General features: G+C 41.4%; 1 protein-coding gene across 1 annotated transcript in view; it reads left to right on the forward strand.

Moving 5' to 3' along the window:
* The window catches only part of CCSER2 (coiled-coil serine rich protein 2), a 102,693-nt gene that overhangs the window by 32,873 nt on the left and 49,352 nt on the right, over positions 1-20,468 (forward strand). The window contains exon 3 of the mRNA XM_018575071.1: positions 5,605-5,807. Coding sequence (XP_018430573.1) covers positions 5,605-5,807 — 203 coding nt within the window. The remainder of the gene's footprint in view (positions 1-5,604; positions 5,808-20,468) is intronic.

Raw genomic sequence — 20,468 nt, forward strand, 5'->3', positions numbered from 1 at the left:
ACAGCAGGAAGGAATGACTGACAGTCACCACTCTCTGCAGAGAGAAGCTTTCAGCTGAGCGATCAGCAGTTTGTGATCTCTCAGTTCTCAAACTATAGAGCCAGCGTGTCACACTGCAGCTGTCACAGGCCGGCTCTATAGCTCGAGAATTATTCTCAAAACTAGGGATGCACCAATACCAATACTAGTATCAGTATCGGTGCCGATACCAAGTATTTGGGTGAGTACTCGTACTCGCCCAAATGCTCCGATACCTAGCACGAGTACTTCCTGTATCAGGAAGCCGGGCAGCGCATCATTACACGCTGCCCGGTTTCCTGATTGGCCAGGAAGCGGCTCCATGCTCTCTCGTCACTTGTGATGAGAGAGCATGGAGCCGACTTCCCGGCCAATCAGAAAGCCGGGTAGCGTGCAATGACGCGCTGGCCGGCTTCCTGATTTGGTCAGGAAGCTAGCAAATCCGGAAGCCAGGTGCAGTGTAATGACGCAGCACCCGGAATTCTGATTGGCCGGGAAGCCGGCGTCATGCTCCCTCGTCATCTCATGAATCATAATATTAAAGGGGTTCTAAGCCCTCCGTTTTTTTTTTTGCTTATATCTACTGCTAGCATGCAGTAGATATAGGCAAGAAGTGTAAAAAAAAAAACAAAAAACCTGTTTAAAATAATTTTAAACTTACCTCGTTATCGCCGCTCGCTCCCGCGCCGAGAATCGGGAACTGCTCGTACGGCTGCAAAGGATCTTGGGGCGGGCGCATGCGTAGTTCCGATTCTCGGCCGGGAGACTAGCAGAGACGCAAGGTAAGTCTATAGATGCGTGCACCCGCCTGCAGACACCGCTGGATTGGAGAGACAGAGCAGTCAGCGCTGGATCGGAGTGATGTCACACCGCTGGAGGGACAGATGAAAACATGGGGAAAGAAGAGGAAGATCGGAAAAAGAGACATCATTTAAGGTAAGTGCTAACATTTACATGGGGGGGGAGGGAACATTTTTTTGCCTTTTAATGTCACTTTAAGAAAGTGACCTTAAAGTGACATTAAACCCTCAGATTTTTTAACATAAAACAATACTGTAATGTGTGCATTACTGTAATCCATGGTAGTTTCCCTTCTCTTTGATGCTCTTCCTTTTTAAATCTGTATCTTTTCTCATGCTTGGAGAGAACTTCCCTTTTCAGCTCAGGGCCTCTTCCTGTAGTGCTGGCTCAGGTTACAGCCTATAGAAACGTATACACAGACAGTCTGCTGAAAAGGGAAGTTCTCTCCAAGCATGAGAACAGATACAGATTTAAAAGGAAGAGCATCAAAGAGAAGGGAAGCTACCATGGATTACAGTAAGGCACACATTACAGTATTGTTTTATGTTAAAAAATCTGAGGGTTTAATGTCACTGTAAAGCATTAGTTTGTATTGCTTTAGAAAAAAATGTGACCTGTCCCTTTAAGAAAAAGTATCGGTAATTGGTATATGCAAGTACTTGATCAAAAGTATCGGTACTCGGTCTTAAAAAAGTGGTATTGGTGCATCCCTACTCAAAACTATTGGGAAGAGTTTATTTTACTCCCCAAAAGTTCTCCTTTTTACAATCCTATTCATTGTTAATTCCTTGTGCTCTAGTGTAGTCACTGATATAATCCTGAAAATGCAATTGTTTTTTCAATCATCTTATAGATTTGGAAGATGGGAATAAAACACTCAGTGATGAAAAATTGGACAAAACCTTACCAGAAGAGCCATTATATTCACTGGGTGATCTTCACGCTAGGAATAAACGCAACAGCAATAATTCAGATGACTGGATTGAGATGAATCTATCAGGTAAATGGTATTGCATTTAACATATGGAAACCTTCTACTTAAGTGGCCCTGCCATAAAAATACATTGGGCAAACAGCAGTGCCTGTAAAAAGAAAAAAAAAAGTGTAAATGCTTACCTCTCCTGCTTTCATTTTGCTGAAAGCCACTGTTGATTTAAGGAGTCATCTATTGAAGTCCGCTGGGAAAATGACACTTCCTGGAGTGTCCTGTTGTATCATGAAGGTCAGTAGCAAGAGCCACTTGGTGCTGCAGGGACAGTGGAGATCGACACTCCTGGAAGAGTCTGTTTCTCAGCAGACTTTGGGGATGATTTCTCGTTAACAGAGGAGCGTTCAGCAGGAGAAGTAAATATTTACACCCTTCTTACATGCACAGCCGTTTAATGAGTTTCGTTTTCGACACAGAGACAAGTTAAGTTAAAAATTAACATTTTAGTGATGTGTGACTTAAAGTGAACCTGTGCTTTGCCAGTGCAGTCCAAGCATCATATTGACTTTAATCCCTTCCCCAGTATCGCATACCTTTCCTTTTGTTCCCCTGTTGCTACATTCATCTGCTGAGAGCAGGGGAAACCCCCTATATTTGAGTCATGGCTCACGTGGGGATATTGAGTCATGGCTCACGTGGGGATATTGACTTTCCCCATGTGATGGTCCTGGAATTTGGTGATTGGCCTGGCGCTGTAACATGGATTGAGTTGTATGTTCTTCATACTGGGAAATCGTTAATTTTATTGCTCCTGGAAGGTGAACAAAGTGACAAAAGTAACCGTGGAATAAAGGAAAGTTGAGCGTGAGCTGTTGATACTTTGCACTCCATGTGCTATCTGGAGTATTAAGGGTTTTCTTTTTATTAGACTGTACAGATGGCCTTTTGTTTTTAGATCCACAGACAATGTCAGGTAGACTTGAAGTGAATATAAAAGGATCAGAAGCTAGCAAGTCTGCTTATATAATGAGTAAATAAGGTCAATTCAGATGATTCTTTACATTCTGGTGATATCTTTCACTCATATATCCAAAAGCAATACAAATCCTATAGCTCCTTTGCATTCAAACAAACTTTTTTGCTAAACCTTTCTCTCACTGTGGTTTAAAATATTTCACTGTGAAGAAAACTTTAGAAACGTTATATAAATGACTCAAAACTTTGCATGATAGTAACTGTAAGTTCGTAAAAGATGTGTGCTAGCAGCTGCTCTTTGTGATCGAAGTGAACAGATTGGGACAGCTGCTTTTTGATTATTGCAGCTAAAATCACCATTTAAAGCCATTACGACAGCTTGTTGCCATATCTTTTTTCACTTTGTTCTGTATGCAAAGCTTAAAGCAAGCATCCTTCTGTTTCTTAGACTTCGTTCACACAGGCTTTAGGTTGCAAATGCTGGTCTGAAGATGTTTACAGCGAGCATTTGTAGAACAAGTTTCCATTAGCTTTCCCTCTCCTGGCCCTGAGGTCACCAGTGCTTCTGGCCTGGGAAACCTTGTGCCATCTTCAGCGACAGCCCAGAGGTTGCCTACATGAGCATGCATGTAAAACCATTCAGTAAACAGACCAGTCGTGTGAAAGATTGTGGTCACATGACTGGTCTGCTTATTAAATTAAAGAAAAAAAACCTGTCAGGATATAAATGTGGGAGTGCCAAAGTGGACTGTGTTAGTGAAATGGCCACGGCCGCTATTTTAATCTGGGCTTCACCATGCAGTTGTATACTTCTGTCCTGCATTGATCCAGGTTACTGACACACTGGGGAGTGAAGTTAGGATTAGGATGGCAACTGTAAGAAGAACCCCAAAACATTCTTCAATATGTCCAATATATAAACTGTAAAAGAGAAGGTAGGCCCAATAAAAGATGAGAATGGGAGATTAACCACCAATGATAAGGCTGAGGTATTGAACTCCTTTTTCCGTATAGACTTGAGAGAAATTCAGATTTAATAGACATAAAAATTTGAGTAGCTTGGTGCGTAATATACTGCAGTGGTTGACGGTAACCGGGGGTTCAACAAAAACTAGAATAACTTAATGCAAATCGTTGGCACCAGATAACCTGCACCCTAAGGTACTTAAAGAGCTCAGCCATGTTGTAGCAAGACCATTATTCCTCATCTTCAAGGTCTCCATACTGACTGGAAGGGTACCAAGTGATTGGTGTAAAGCCAGCCACAATAGTACCAATATTCAAAAAAGGTTCAAAATACCAACCAGGGAATTACAGACCAGTCAGTTTAACATGAATAGTATGCAAACTGTTTGAGGGAATGATAAAGGACTATTTAGTGGATTTTGTTCATGACAATGGCACGGATTTAGGAAGGACTGTTCTTGTCAGACCAACCTACTAACATTCTACGAAGAGGTAAGTAGAGATCTAGATGGAGGAAGGCCAGTGGATGTAGTGTACCTGGATTTTGCCAAAGCATTTGACACAGTACCACATAAACGCTTAATACACGCTTAAACGCTTAAAGCTGCAATATATTGGCATGAAATGGTGTGTACATGGATAGAGAACTGGCTACAGAAATGTGTCCAGAGAGTATTGATAATTGGCTCTTCTTCAAATTGGTGTAAGATCGAGAGTTGCATGCCCAAAGGTTCTGTGCTAGGCCCAATACTTTTTAACCTGTTTAATAATGATATTGGGGAAGGTGTTAACAGCCATGTTTCTGTGTTTGCTGGTGATACTAAAATTTGGAGAGTAATAGACAAGGACTTGGACATTATAATATTACAGGAGGACCTGGATAAAATAGGGGACTGGGCAACTACATGGTAGATGAGGTTTAATGTAGAAAAATGTAAAGTAATGCATTTTGGCCAGCAGAATACATAATAATGGGTGCTCCACTAGGGAAGTCAGAAATAGAAAAATATTTGGGGGTCATAGTCCTCTACAGATTAAACAATAGCATACAATGCCAGGCTGCGGCAAACAAAGCTAGCAGAGTATGGTCCTGTATTAAAAAGGGAATGTACTATAGAGACGAAGCAATAATTTTGCCACTTTAGAGATCACTGGTTCGGCCTCATTTTGAGTATGCGGTTCAATTTTGGTCACCAATCCACTGAAAGGATGTCCTTAAGCTGGAGAGAGTCCAGAGAAGGGCAACAAAACTAATTAAGGGGCTGAAGGATCAAAGTTATAAGAGAAGGTTGCTATATTTAAACTTGTTCATGTTGAGGCGATTAAGAGGGGACATAATTTTGATGTACACAATGTTCAGTGGTGATGGCATCATCAGCAATACACTATTTATTGTAAACTCCCTAAAAATGATTAGAGGCCATTACCTAAAATGGTGGAGAAAAGATTTAACCACAGGGGAGTAGGGGCTTCTTTTCCGTTAGAGCGGTTCAAATTTGGAAGCTGGGATCATCCAATACTCCCGGCGCTCTGATGGGGGGGATGGTGGCGCCGGATACCAATCCGATCATCTGACACTCCCAGCGCAGAGATGGGGGAGCCCGCTTGTATCCGGGGCCCCCCATCTCTGCCCTGGGGCTGCGTTAGATCGGATACTGGGCCCACCCAGGCTCGGGCGGGGGTAGGTCCGCCCCTGTCAAGGACCATAACATACATTGGAACAGGTACTATTAAAAACTAGACCACACAGGGGGAGATAGATTGATATATCTATAGATCTTTCCCTCGCTATCTATAGATATATCTACAGATATATAATATGAGAGAGATCTATATAGATATGTGAATATACTTCTATAATGTATCACTATATAGATTTACATGCATTTGTTATTCATATTGTATCTTTATTTCAGCAAAAAATGAAGCAGATACCAAAAGCCATTCTTATGTGGAGAACGGCATATCTCCAGACATGGAATATAGAGACCCATCCTCATTGGAGCTTTCTCCATCTGACAGCTCTGGCGGAACTTATATGTGGGATGAAGAAGGAATGGAGCCCATTGGAAATGTCCATCGGTGCGAGAGCTACGAGTCATCAGAAATGAACAGCATGGTATGTTTTTAAGAGTTTTTCCTACTAATATTCCAATATTAACGTTTTCTGTATATTGAGGTGTCTGTTGCCCAGGTTTACTGGTATTTGGCATTTTTTGTGGTGGGAATTGCAGCACTATCGTATAATACAGTGCATTCTGATTTCTATTTTATCTAATCAGTTTGGTTACCTAATCTTCACAACATAATTCTGTTGAAGTGCAGTAAGGTCAAAATTATTTATTACTTCACCTCAGAGGAAGACTTGCTAAAACTCACGAATCCTTTTTTCTGTATTACCGTTAGAAGAAATGTAGCACTGGTGCCATTCTCAATACAGAGATCAGTGCAAGATTAAACTCTTATGATCCTTTGAAAGTTGACCAATGGAAGAAAATCTGCATCATTGGTACTATGAAGTCTCCTATAAGTAGTGGAAGGAATCAATTTTCTTTAATTAGGTCAGAATAATTCTTATTGTTTGTATCTGAAAAGAACAGAAGGTGTTTACTTGAGGTTATTGTTAGACAAAATATATAAATGCATCTAGTAATCCCTTCTTTACTATGATTATTTGAACTAGTTTAGTAGAAATATGGTAATATAAATGATTAAATAGGCTTTATACACAAAGTCTGAACATTTTTATTTCATTCTAAAAGAACAAATAACAGAATACAATGTGGGGGATTTATCAAAACTAAAACAGGCAAAATCTGGAGCAGCTGTGCATGGCAACCAATCAGCTTCTATCTTTTATTTTCAAAGCCCAACTGAATAAATTAAAGAGTGAAGCTGATTGGTTGTTATGAGCACATTCTGTCTGCTCCAGGTTTAATAAATTCCCCCTACTGTGTGCATTTTTGTTAAATCTACAGTGAAGCTAGCTGAGCTACAAGAATGTGAAGGTACGGTATGTGAAGCGCTGTGAAAATTGTTGGCGCTATATAAATACCTCTTGAAAAAAAATATATATATATATATATTTTATTTTTTTTCTCATCTGCCCTCAATACCCCATAATGACAAAGTGGAAACAGAATTTTAGAAATGTCTGTGAAAAAAGTGAAGGGGGTATGAATGCACCGTATGTGAACTGTCTTCTCTTCTAAGGGATTTGTTATTTCCTCCAGCCACTTTTGTCATTTATTCAACTTATATCTATCAAAAGGAAAATATTTGTCTAACAGTAAACAAACTGCATTATTACGACAACATATTACAACATAATAACATTCAAAATAGATGTTAAAAACATATAGCAATGCAATATATACAGTAGTAATTACGGTATTCTGCATGGTAAAAAAAAATTTAATTCCCTTAGAATAAAAGGGATTTTATCTGAATTTATCTTATATGATGTAGTAAAAATTAAATGGCTATGTTTGCCCCGATGCCTAGACAAGTTGGTTACCAGGTCTAGGCATGGGGAAAACAGGTCATTTATATCCTTGGTTCTCAACTGGTGGGTCGTGGCCCCGTGTTCAGTGGGTCACCGGATGCCTTCCACTTTTCTAGGTGAGAGGCTCCTCAGCCTCCCCCTAGCGCAGTACTGTCAGTTCTCACGCCAAGCAGCCATTGAAAATATGCTGCCCGGTGCCGAGTGTCAGCTTCAGGTGGGATGGGATGGGGCTATGGCCGCGAGGGAGCTTCATCCATACATGCATTGCTTACAGCTCCCTCACGTGTCCTGTGGAGGTGCCTGGACCACAGTGATGTCACATTCTGGCTCCAGTCACCTCTACAGGGCACACAAGGAAGCTGTACAAGCATTGCACATATGGATGGAGCGCCATCGCAGCACAGCAGCCCACACTGGACCCCAGGCTGGGGATCCACTCTAGTTCTTGTAAGGGGCGGGAGACTGAGTGGATCTTAAAAAAAGATTCAAACATTTAGTTTTTTTGGAGAGTGTATGTTTGTGTGAGAATATCTGAGTGGTTGTGTGTCTGTCAGTGTTTTTGAGGGCCCGTTCACAATAGTACAGTGCGTTAAACGCACTGTACTATGCAAAATCGCACCTACCGCAAATTCTGGTGTGGGAAGTGTATTGCATTGCTATTCATTTGAATGGCACCCCAAACTCACCTCCCACCCACAGTTCGATCGCCCGCAACGGAACACGCAGTACCGCAATATCGTGTGTTCCAGTACGGTACGGCTTGGGTCACGACTGAATGACCAAGGACAAATGTGGGTCCTGAGGTTACGCAGGTTGAGAACCACTGATTTATACGGTGCTGTCCATTGTGAAATAATAAACATATTCTCAGGTTGTAGTTGATGATCAGCAAAAGGGCAGAAATATAGGCCCAAATATGTTGTCCAAAGTGTAATTTACAGTATATAGAACTTCCAAATATTCAAGATAAGATTTAAGTAACACAGGCGTCGGGAGTAAGTAACTTTAAGGTTAGCAGTATGTAAAGCAGAAGGCAGAAGTCAGTAGTAACACCAAATTTAAAGGTAACATCAAGTACCACAGAGCGCAGAGGTCAGGAGTATGTAATGCAGGGTGCAGGAGTAAGTAACAGAGGTTAGAGGTAACCAGTAAGTACCGCAGAGAACAGAGGTCTTAGTAGTATGTAAAGCAGAGTGCAGGGGACAGGAGTGAGTAACTCAAAGTGCAAAGGTCAGTATTATGTAATGCAGAGGTAAGTGGTCCGTAACACATAGTGCATACATCTACTCCCCAAGCTAACATCGCCACTGCACAAATTCCCCCACTCCCTGTGTAAAATGTACTTACCAGACCTTAGATGCAGTGGCGCTGGGCAGAGTGAGCGATGTTCTCAATTGTCTCCCCTCTGCTGTGTCATATAACGCATCCGAGCTGGGGAGGAGCCTAGGACTTCTGTTGGCTCTGACTATTTGTGATCTGAAGTCTGAGAGGTAGCACGGTCAGGACCTGGCGGCTGGCACGGTAGGTTTGTGAGCTACCTGTCACTTGTCCACAATCAGCCTGTTGTCACTGGGACTGAAAGTCGGGGAACTTCCAAAATTATTCATTTCGGAAACCTTTGTTCCGGACACAACTGTTCTTGTGATTTTATTTATTTTAATTTTGTTTTCACTATAGAATGATTTCCACTCGAATGCTGTTTTTTTTTTCCCCTACATGACTTGAAGAGAAATCTCCCCAAGGTTCTAGGGAAAACAAAAGCACAGGTTTTAACGCTTCCCTAGTCCATCCAGAATGGAAAACGCTGTTGAGTTTAGAAATTGTAGGATAACTAAAGTGAGTCATTATTTTAAAAGGTTCGTCACAGTACTTTTTCAAGTGTTATAAAACATTTGAGGGTTAGCAAAGCAGCAATTATAACTGTTTTACTGCAAGACTGAAGAATTTGATTATCGGGATATTTATGTGTGCTTATAAAACGATTGAGATGAAGAGCTTAGTCATAAACCTGAATATTCCAGTTTCCTTAGGAGTCTTATTTACCAGAGAAACCATTGGAAGTAGTACACTTAGATCTGGTCCATCATCCTGCATGATGGGCAAACTGCCACAAAATATGTCTGTGGTATTTTATCTGGTGTTGGGAATATTTCTAAAAGTGTTTGTTTGCTCTTCAAAACAATTGAATACACTTTCTCAAGTATGCTTGACAGCTTTTTTTGTGTACTAATAGTCTATACCAGACAAGCACCTTAAATAATTAATGACTGTAGCTCTCTCCTTCCATGTGGACGATGTGTTTCTGTAACCGTTTCATAGACAAAACCATTTTTATTGTTGATGATATTCTTCAAACACAAATAAATAAGCAAAAGTTTAAAAAAGAGAGTAAATGGCAGCTTTACATCATTTGTAATTCTAGTATCCATTGATTCTATAAATAAAAACATTTTTTACACTGAAGTGTATAAAATAAAATGTTTAGTGTTGGATAAATCCACTTAAATGAGTGCAGCATACCCAGTTATTTCTTTCTGAGCCAGATACAACCCACAATATTGGGTGGGTGCCGAAGTGACTACAGATGCCTCTGTAAATCACTAAATACTTAGTCACTCGCACTCCAACAAGGTTTTTCTGTCAATGCCGTATAGGTCCCTTCCTATACCTATATGGTCCCGAAACGTCGCTGTATAATGCAACACCTCTGTTGTCAATAAAAAGCACTGACAGAAAAACCTTAGAATGCGAGTGACTTTCTTCTAAGTACTTGCATAATAACAGACACTCTCAGGCAGTGCTTGTGAAAATAAACTCTTCTGGCAACCCACTGATAAAGTGACAAACTCAGGAGTTAAAGCCTAAAAATGTATTTAAGTACATGAACTATTAACAAAAATGCAACCTGTTTGTGTATCGTTCAGCTGTCGACCCGCACATCATGCCTGAAATTATGCTGACACTGTCCTTCCTTCTGGAGGGTGGCTACTTTTGTTCCCCATGGTCTCTGTGTGTTGTAAAGTAATCAACACTTCAAGCTTGCTCCTGTGATAGGCTACAATTTCAGTACAAATTAGTAAACTAAACATGAGATTATATTGCATCATGGTAGCGAGCGTGAAGCACTCCCTGGTTCACTTTGGCACAAATGATTTAATCTTGCCCAAGCATTGCATCCCTGTAAGGGTACATCAGTAGAGCTTTGCCTGAAAATCTCGTTGGTAATTTCATGAGATCTCAGGGAAAGGCACTTTCCTCCCCTAAGATGATGTGCATGGTCACATGTCCTAGTCACATGTGCCAGAGTTCCAGGAAGTAAAGATAGATCTAGTAAACTGCCCTTAGTTAAAATGGCCTTTCAGAAGACCAAGGAAGAAAAGAAAAATAAGGTATGCAAAACATTTTGAAGATATGGGTAAAGTTCCTCTTTAACCGCTTGCCGTCCGCCCGTTGTAAATGCACGGGTGGCCGTACGTGATTTTTTTTTTTTTTTTGCTTGCACGCACCCTCTAGTGCGGGCGGACGCAGAATCTTGCAAAATTATTTTACAAGCCGGTCCCGGCTGTGACATACAAGCGTTCGGGCTTCATCTGGTTCTGCTCTGCTTTATCAGGTTCTTTGGGAGCCCTAGGTGATATTAGGGGTTGTAGAGACCCCTAATGTCTCCATAAAGAGGACCTGTTGTATATTTGATATCACATAGGGGGATTTTTATCCCGCTATGTGATGGCAATAAAGTCAAGTGTAAAAAAAATATATATATATAACCGAAGGTTGGGTGCACCTACATGCGAAAACAAAGGTTACACCACACATGTTACTGCGAACATCAGAGTACGAGCGATAATTCTAGGGGCATTAATCACTGATGACATTAAACTTATGTGCGGTAAAAGCTTTAAAAACGTCGCCTAGGTATGGTGTTTTTTTGTTATTTCACTGGTGTGCACAATTTTAAAGCTTGACATGTTTGGTGTCTATTTACCTGACGTGATCCCATCTTTTATATTTTACCAATAATGTGGTTAAATATTAGGGATGCACCGATACCAAGTACAGTACTTGGTACAAGTACAGATACTTTTCGAGCTCCAAGACTAGACTAGAGAAAAATTCAAAAGTTAGGAGACAGCTTGCATTTGTAAGGAGCACACAGAGCTCCTGGGATTTGTACATCTCTGTTTTAATGTACGAATTTGTCTTTATAATCGTATCTAAAGAGATGCACCAATACCAGTTTTGCAAGTACAAGTACTTAGAAGTACGAGTACTGATACATTTTTGTTTATTGTCATGTAACAGTTTTTCTAAAACAATATCGACTAATGATTTCAGCAGAGTGGTGGAGAACCAGAGCTAGGTCCAAGCTGCAACCTCTACAACCCTGGTAGTTCTCATGAAAATGCCAAGTAATGGGCATTGATACTCAAAGTATCGGTGCATCCCTAGTAAATATAAATGTTTTATAACTCAACATACGGAAAACCATTTTTTTTTCTCAATTTTCGGTACTTTTAACTCTAATAATTAGAATATCGTGCAAAAGTAGTTGCAGTAATTGCTGCAAAAGGGGCCCAAACCAAGTACTGAGTACATATGCATGCTTGTACTTTTCAGAGGTCCGATATTGTTCTATGTACAATCCTTGTTTTATTGATTGCATGTAATAATCTACTTTTTTGAGGTTGTGGATTTGGGGTTCTTGGGGTTTTCATGAGCTGTAAGCCATAATCATCACAATTATGACAAATCACGGCTTGAACTATCTTGCTTTGCATGTAATGAGTCTATCTCATATATTAGTTTCACCTTTTAAGTTGCATTAGTGAAATAAATGAACTTTGCACGATATTCTAATTATTCGAGTTTCACCTGTATAGTAAAAAGTAAAACCCCCAGTGGTGATTAAATACCACCAAAAGAAAGCTCTACCTGTCCCCCAAAAAATGGTATAAAATTCATTTTAGTACAGCATTGCATGACAGAATAAATGTCAGTCAAAATATTGCAGCGCTGAATACTGGAAAATAGCCTGGCCATGAAAGGGGTTTAACACCCTGGTCAGCAAGTGGTTAATGTACTTCAATCCATTTTTACGGTTTAACTGTTGAGTTTAGTGTCAGTTTAACTTTCTTGCTATCCACTGCCACTCTTTTCTTTGTCACAGCTGGCCCAAAATACCCAGTGTCCACTGATGTGCGAAACCAGAGGGTGTGGTGACGTCTCTTCTGACAGTATTTAGGCCTAGTGGTAGACCAATAGACCAGAGGATAGTCAAATACTCCCCCATACATTTTACAACGGTGAGGGAATGCTGGAGAGGTATCAGTTTTGACATGATTTAAGTCTCCTTGACAGGACCTAACTCACATTAATAGTTACTTGTTAATGTAGTGCTTTCCTGACTCCAGCTTTTAAAGCCTTCCAACACCTGCAGACCTTAACAAAATTTCCTGAATACATATAACTCATAGAAAAACAGTGCTGCAGGACAAAGTGGAGTGTCCACAGGAAAAGGTGAGTATTGCATTGATAGCGGCATATTTCAGGGAAATACATTTACATTGATTGAGCCTGGAGTTGAGCATTAAAGCAAGGTACGGTAAGTGTTGGCTTTTAACCCCTTCGTGACTGACGACGTACAGTGTACGTCGCCAGCATCGGGGCTGTTTAAACAGACTCCCGGCGACTTTTGCCGCCGGGAGTCTGTTTAAACTTGTAGAGCCGACTGTCGGCTTTACAACAGAAGCGATTCTGGCGACTTACCTGTCGCCAGATCGCTTCTGTGTCCCGAAGAAGGGGCCGCCCCCCCCCCTGCTGGACACCGCCACCGTGCTTCCCGGGCTCTGTTGCCCCTCCAACGGGCCCGGGAAGGGGGCTTTTAAAGTGTCTTCTGTGGACTTTTTGGGGTACTGCAGTTTTTTGCCGTTTCACGGACGCACGCAATTTGTAACCTGGGCATGTTGGGTATCGTTTTACTCGTTGTAACCTCATCTTTTATATTTCATTTAAAAAATGGGTATTTTGTTGTGTTTTGGGGCATTTAATTACATTTATCACTAAATTTTGGGGTTTAATAAGGAGTTGCGCTAATATTGCGCAACATAAAAATTTGCAACTACCACCATTATATTGTATGAGGTCTTGGCATTCAGAAAATATATAATGTGTGGGGGTTTTAAGTAATTTTCAGGCCTAAAATGTGGAATATAACATGGGTGCAAAAAATGGCCTCAGTCATGAAGGGGTTAAAGATTGATTCCACCTTTTCCTAGTCTAGTAGATGTGTGAGTGATGAAGTCTTCCATAAACTTCTAAATGAATCCCAATCACAGACAGTCTGAAAGACAGTGAATACTTCCTTGTCTTTTTAAATAGGGATTGGCCTACCACACCCATAACTATGGTTTGATTACCATTTACGAGTACTGATGCTTTTATAGTCTTTGTAGCTTGATTTATTTTGCTATAAGAACAATCCATTGATCTTTGTAGATTATATGCCATGCAGGGCTGTGTTTAGAATTGCTCTAGGCTCCTCCTTTCGCTGCAATACAAGATGATGCTTTGAAGGAGGCAGCAGTGACATAGTATGCAACAAAATGCCTGTACAGTCCTGCAGAGGGTCTTCTGAGGAAAGGGTATGGCTGTATGGTCCTTAGAGTTCTTCTCTCTTCAGCCCTCAGCTTACTGAAATGTACATTTTAGTAATAATTAATCATAGAAGCAGACTTTCTTGGTGCTGGTGTAAGCAGTAGGTAGCTTAGGGCACCCATACAGAAAGACAATTCGGGTACCTCATGGTGATCTGCACATGCCTTCTAGCAGTTGCATTTATTTATTTTTAATGAAACTTGTTTGAGTCACAAACTATTGTTCACTAGCCTTTTGGATCAGTCTACCCAAAAATATTTTTGCTATGGGTGAACACCACTGGGATGGGTTGCCCACTGGCTTCATTAGCTTGGCACACATACATTATTACACTATTTTACATTACATGTTATTGTACTATATTATACTGTTTTGCGGTCTAAGTTCAGGTTGAATGTTGTGATTCGCCAATGCCTTACAACCAAAAAAATCAACTAAAAAAAGATTTAGACTTCTGTACAGTTTTATTTATACTAAAGGAATTACAGCTTCATATCTCTTTAGATTTCTGTAGTGAGACCTCCACACCAAAGTTCCTGGCTGGCAGGTGTTCCTGCATACTTTGGTGATTGAGGTGGTCTGTGTTCGTACTACTGTTTGTTTTTTTAATTGTCTATAATATAAATAGTAAAGCAAATAGAAATCCGACAGGTGGCACAGCCTTACAATGGCCCTTGCCAGGTGTGCACACCAACAACTCAAGCACAGAGATCACATACCTGAAGGATACAAGAAACTGTAATATGGAATATGGAATTTTTTTTTTTTTTAAAAGACCTACTGCTAGCAAGCAGTAGATCTATGCAAAAAGTGTAAAAACAAAAACACTTTAACAGAGGTTAATACTCACCTTTTGTCTTCCCTGCCCGCTCCCGTCCGAAAATGTGAAGATCCTGGGGCGGGCGCAAAGCATCTTGGGGCAGGCGCATGCACAGTTCACATTGGCCGGGAAACGAGGAGAGACGCAAGGTAAGTATGTAAGCGTGCACCCGCATGCAGACACCATGGTACAGGAAGTGCCAGCAAGGACAGAGGAGTCGGCGCTAGATCGGAGACCTGCTGCAGCGCTGGAGGGGCAGATGAAAACAGGAAAGAAGATCGGATTAAGAGACATCATTTAAGGTAAGTGCTTTCATTAACATTGGGGCAAGGGGAAAAAAAATTGACCTTTTTAATGTCACTTTAAACTTAAAGGATAGTTAAAGCCTAAGTTTTTTTTGCATAGATCTACTGCTAGCAAAAAAAAATTGACTTTAATGTCACTTCAACCACTTCCCGGCCGGCCGTTGTAAAAAAACGGCCGGCCAGGAGCTCTCTAGATCTGAGCAGGCGTCTTTTAGACACCCGCTCAGCCACGCCCCCTCGCACGCCGCTGGGCTCGCGAGCGGGAAATGTCCGATATTTAAAAACAGCGATACATACAAGCGATCCGCCGGTTATAGAGGCGGATCACTTGTATGAGGTCCCCTCCGCGGCTCCCCTGTCATGCTGGTCCTGGGCTCTGCTGTGCCCGGTGCGAGCCTGGGACGAGCATAGTGCCTCTGTCACAGGGGATCAGAGGGAGATCAGCACATGACTTCCATCCGGTCCCCTCTCCGCTGTCAGAATGCGGAAGTGATTTATATTACATGGCTTCCGCATTCTTGTGTCACTCTCCAGCTTCAGATGCTGGAGAGAAGCTGATGAAGCAGATCTCTGCTTCATCAGCTTCTTCAGGGGGGTCCTAGGTGACATTAGGGGTCTTGGAGACCCCTGATGCCTCCATAAAGAGGACCTGTCACATCTTTTGCTATTACATAGGGGAGTTTTCTTAGCTCCCTATGTGATAGCAATAATGTTAAGTGAAAAAAAAAACAATAGGAAAAAAAAAAATTAGTTTCCCCCCAAAAAATGTAAAGTTACACATAAAAAAAGAATAAAAAAACAAACAATTTTTTTAAAAGTCCCCCCCCCCATACATACACGCATGCAAACAGGCGTCGGGTGCGCATGCATGCGAAAACGACGATTGTGCCCATTACGCCGCACATGTTACATATCGTCGCAGTGAGAGCAGTAATTCTAGGGCCATCAATCACTAATAACACTAAACTGATGAGCAGTAAAATCTTTTAAATCGTCGTCTATGGTAGTTTTTTTTGCGATTTCGCGGGTGCGCTCAATTTTAAAGCTTGACATGTTTGGTGTCTATTTACCCGATGTGACCCCGTCATTTATATTTTACCAAAAATACGGGTAATAATCATTGTTTCCTAATATAATGAAAAAAAAATTGAATAATTTTTCCTTAATATAGTAAAAAATAAAACCCCCAGTGGTGATTAAATACCACCAAAAGAAAGTTCCATCTGTCCCAAAAAATGGTATAAAATGAATTTCAGTACAGCGTTGCATGACGGAATAAATGTCAAAGTACCGCAGCGTTGAATACTGAAAAATGGCCTGGCCAGGAAGGGGGTCTAAACATCTGGTCTTGAAGTGGTTAAGTACAGTCAAGATATGTTATTGGGAATATGTTGATGGTGCCTAAGCAGTACCCAAAAAGGTTTATCTTTTTGTCTGGAATTCCTGCTGAACCATATCCGTGCTCTTCCTGATATGTGAGTGTGCCTAGGCACTTTGGTGCCTACAGGTTTGTAGCTGTATATATGCAGTGTTAGATCTAAAGCTGACCATACACTATACAATCTGATTGAACAATCTCATTTAGATCCACCAATGGTTATTTAGTCAAGAACCTGCTTGATTTGATACAAAAACTAAATGGATTGTTTAGGATTGTCCTTTTATTACATAGTTTTTGGTAACTCGAAGGGAGATTGTGATTGCTTGTCTTTTGAAGATTTGGAATTAGATTCTATCATGTCTCTAATGTGCTGATCATGGTTTGGCATGCTGGAGGCCCTAACAAAGGAGTAGGCAACCTTGGCTCTCCAGCTGTGGTGAAGGTACATATTTCATCATGCCTCTGCAACTTGTAGTACCACAGCAGCTGGAGAGCCGAGCTTCTCTAGTAAGGATGAGCTGAGCCCCAGCCTGCGCAAAACTATCAGTGCCACATCCTACTCCTGGCTCAGTCAGCTTCGGCCAGGGCATACGCTGCTCGTATCTTCTAAAAACACAAAAAATAGTGTTAGGCAAGCTGGCCCCTTGTTGCTAATAGCTATAACAGATCTTTCCCATAACGTCTTCCAGGACAGCATCACAAGATGGAATCTCCTCCCCCACACACAGGAAACACGTCACTTAATCTGTTTAAAAGACCCTCCTCTCCTCCACTCCCTCAGTCTTTTGTGTTTCCTCAGTCAAGCTGGGGAGCGCGTCACAGAACGCTGAGAGGGGCTTCCATGTGGTGATGCTGCCCGGGAAGTCTTCCTTCTATGTATGGCCTGCCTGTGTAAGGCAGAGGGGTAGGTTTGCCTACCTTGTGTGAGCCCCAGGGATTCTCCTAGCGCTGCAGGAGATGAGGCTGGCTTCCTTTCCCCCTTCAGTGCCCAGTGCGGGCCGGTACCGGGAGGACGAATCCCCCTTGGCTGGTCAGGGGAAACGGTGGACCGCCGTTCAGAGTGGTCTGTCCGGTTCTCAGGGCCTCGGGACGTGTTCCACGGCCAGGCCGGGTGGCCGCGTACGTCACTTCCGGTGCGGGTGACGTCATAAGATCTCAATACCGCAGGGGATCAGGCATTTGGCAGGAAGGTACTACAAGCTGTGGTCCCGCCCTAATTGGTAAGTTCTTGGTTATCCTCTCGTGATGCTGTCCTGGAAGACGTTATGGGAAATTCAGAGTTAGGACTTACCGGTAACTCTATTTCCATTAGTCTTCCAGGACAGCAACTGCCCGCCCATTGATGCTTTGTAGTATTAATGTGATGTGGTGGTATTGCCTGTATGTGCCTTGTCTTTTTCCAGCTTGCCTTCGGTTCTCGTGATGACTGAGGGAGTGGAGGAGAGGAGGGTCTTTTAAACAGATTAAGTGACTTGTTTCCTGTGTGTGGGGGAGGAGATTCCATCTCGTGATGCTGTCCTGGAAGACTAATGGAAATAGAGTTACCGGTAAGTCCTAACTCTGAATTTTTATTTTATAGTTACGTTTTGACTCTCTGTATCATAAAAATGAAAGAGCATAAAATATTTGCAGATGTTAATACAAGTCTTTGTAGCTGCAGAGCACCAAGCACAGTGAATGTCTTTCATTTTTGCTGGGTTCTGTGCGGATGTCTGGCCATTTTGTTGAACATTTTGTTTTCATGTGGCTTTAGGGAGACTCAAATTCTTGGGATTGAAGTGCCCTGCACAAAGTGTTAGTACTTAATAGTATAATCATTGCATGTAATGGTCTTTTTCATGAGCTTCTTATTTTGTGCCATGAGCATAGACTAGGTTCTGTAGACTCTCATAATTGCCTTTAATTATAATGTGCTGTTGCAGGGAAACAAGTTTCCATAATAATTAGATGGCTTATTTAGATTCACTTACAGCGGACCTATTATCAGAATTTTAAAAAGCGCTTTACGTTAATCAACAGGGCAAGTGTCAGAATATCCAAATCAGAATGCTGTTTTGAGGTAAAAAGTACATTTCTCCTTGCCTCAGAACACCAACAACTAAAAACCTGCATTCCGGGCACTTTGAGTGTTTCTCGCTTTCAGGGTCGAGTCGCACCATAAGTGTTGGGGCTGCGCCGACCGTTGTTTTCAGCACAGCCTCAATGCAAGAAAGGGCAATTCACCTTTTCATGGAAGGGCTCGGTTCACACCACCGTGTTTTAATGGGAACACGGTGGTTTGCGCAGATGCTGTAATTTTTTGTGGCATGATACGGCGCAAAAAAACTTTCTCACACCACGCTGTGCCCATAGAACTGGATGAAATGTCACTGGGATCGCCACATCGACACTGTGTTGGGCAATGCACACAAGCCGCTGTGCATTCAATGCAGTGCTTGGTGTGAACTGGCCCTTAATCAAACAGGTCCTGGCTAGTAGACTTGTATTGATATGAGGAAGGAAGAAGAGCCTGCATCTGTAATGAGTAAATGTGCCTTCTTCCAGATGCATAACTGTGCATAACTGTAAACTACACATATCATTCGTTTTTTAAAATGTATTTTTAGGTGGAGGTCCAGAAAACTTTTTTTTGGCTTTGAATAGAGAGGGAAATGTTTACAACCTCTGTCAACCTATGCCATTGGGGAGAATAACTCCCATTCGTCTTTTGTGGCCACTAGGACGAGAGTGAGAGGAATTTCTATGTTGGTGATACAGAAATAGAATAGTTCTGAGGGGATGATGTTGTAGAGGGCACACGTGGAATTATTCTTTTTAAATGGACAGTAACATGTCCCCAGTCTCAAACAGCTATAGCGTCTTCTCAGTTTTTGAACTTTTGTTTATATCTCTGCAGTCTCTAATAGCTTTTTATATTCCATTCACTGAATATGTGTGGCTCTTAAGTAATGTCAGGGGCCACACTTGAGGCCCCTGTGTCATGCAAGTTGACCACCACCAATATAAATAGTCCATCTTTAACTTCCTAACTATTCTGGATGTAATGCATCGCTGAGGCTAGGTTCACACTGTTGGTGTGCTGTGGTGCCTTTCATTCTTAATGACACCTCAGCGCACCTTGCCAGCAGACATGCGTTGTAACTGAGGGTAACACACTGCTGCACTTTGTGGTGTGCTGCTTTACAAAAAAAAAATCCATGCACTTTTTTGGTGCCATGGGCAGCTTATTGAATTGAATGGGTTGCCTTTGTGCAATGCACATTAATGCATGACATAATCGCACTGCAGATTTGTGTTTTCTTTAACACCATATACTTTAATGGTTGTAAGAGTATCTGGCCATTGTTGTAATGTAAGAATAAAATGTCTCCATTAACCTCCATATATTTTGTGTAAGATTCCGTCATCCAGTATCATATTACTAATGGACATAAGATTGACATCTGGTTATCAGATGGTCTGTGAAGCCCCCACCTTACCAACCCCTCCTCCTAAGTCGGCTTTATGTTTGGTAAGATATCTTTAAATAATCAGAGTGCCATTGCCTACTTTCCTACACTGCTCCGTAGCTATTAAGTGTGTAACTGTTAAAGGTTATGCCTTGGTGATACCAGTAGCCATCTAAATCTTATGAAATAATATAAAGCTGTGATAACGCGGATGATTGACTTTATCCTCGCTCATGATGGAAGGGCTATGGAATGGACAAAGGTAGGTTTCATTATGTATTTATCTCTGCTGTCTATGTATGTTGTTTCTCCTCTGTGTTTCCTAGGACTGTGTCGCCCTCAGGCACTTTTTGGTCTTATTACGCACAAGAAATCTGTTCTCTGTCATAACCGTATTTAGAATGACTGCCTGACAGATGAGCAAGATCTAAATTTGTTTGCAAGCTTGTTTTGTATTAAAACTCCTGAACAAATCAAATAGTCAGTATGTGAATTTACAGCGTATTTTACATTCTCCAAATTATAGACATATATTACTTTTTGCAATGGTTATAATTGTTTCTTGCATTGATAAAGGTTACAAAGAACACTCAATGCTCTGCATCACAGTGGCTTTTTGTTGTGGAATAAATCTATCATTAACCTTTTATTTGCTTTATTCCTCCA

This window comes from Nanorana parkeri, unplaced genomic scaffold (assembly GCF_000935625.1).
Source record: "Nanorana parkeri isolate BGI_ZX_2015 unplaced genomic scaffold, ASM93562v1 scaffold51, whole genome shotgun sequence".
In the NCBI taxonomy this organism is placed as follows: domain Eukaryota; kingdom Metazoa; phylum Chordata; class Amphibia; order Anura; family Dicroglossidae; genus Nanorana; species Nanorana parkeri.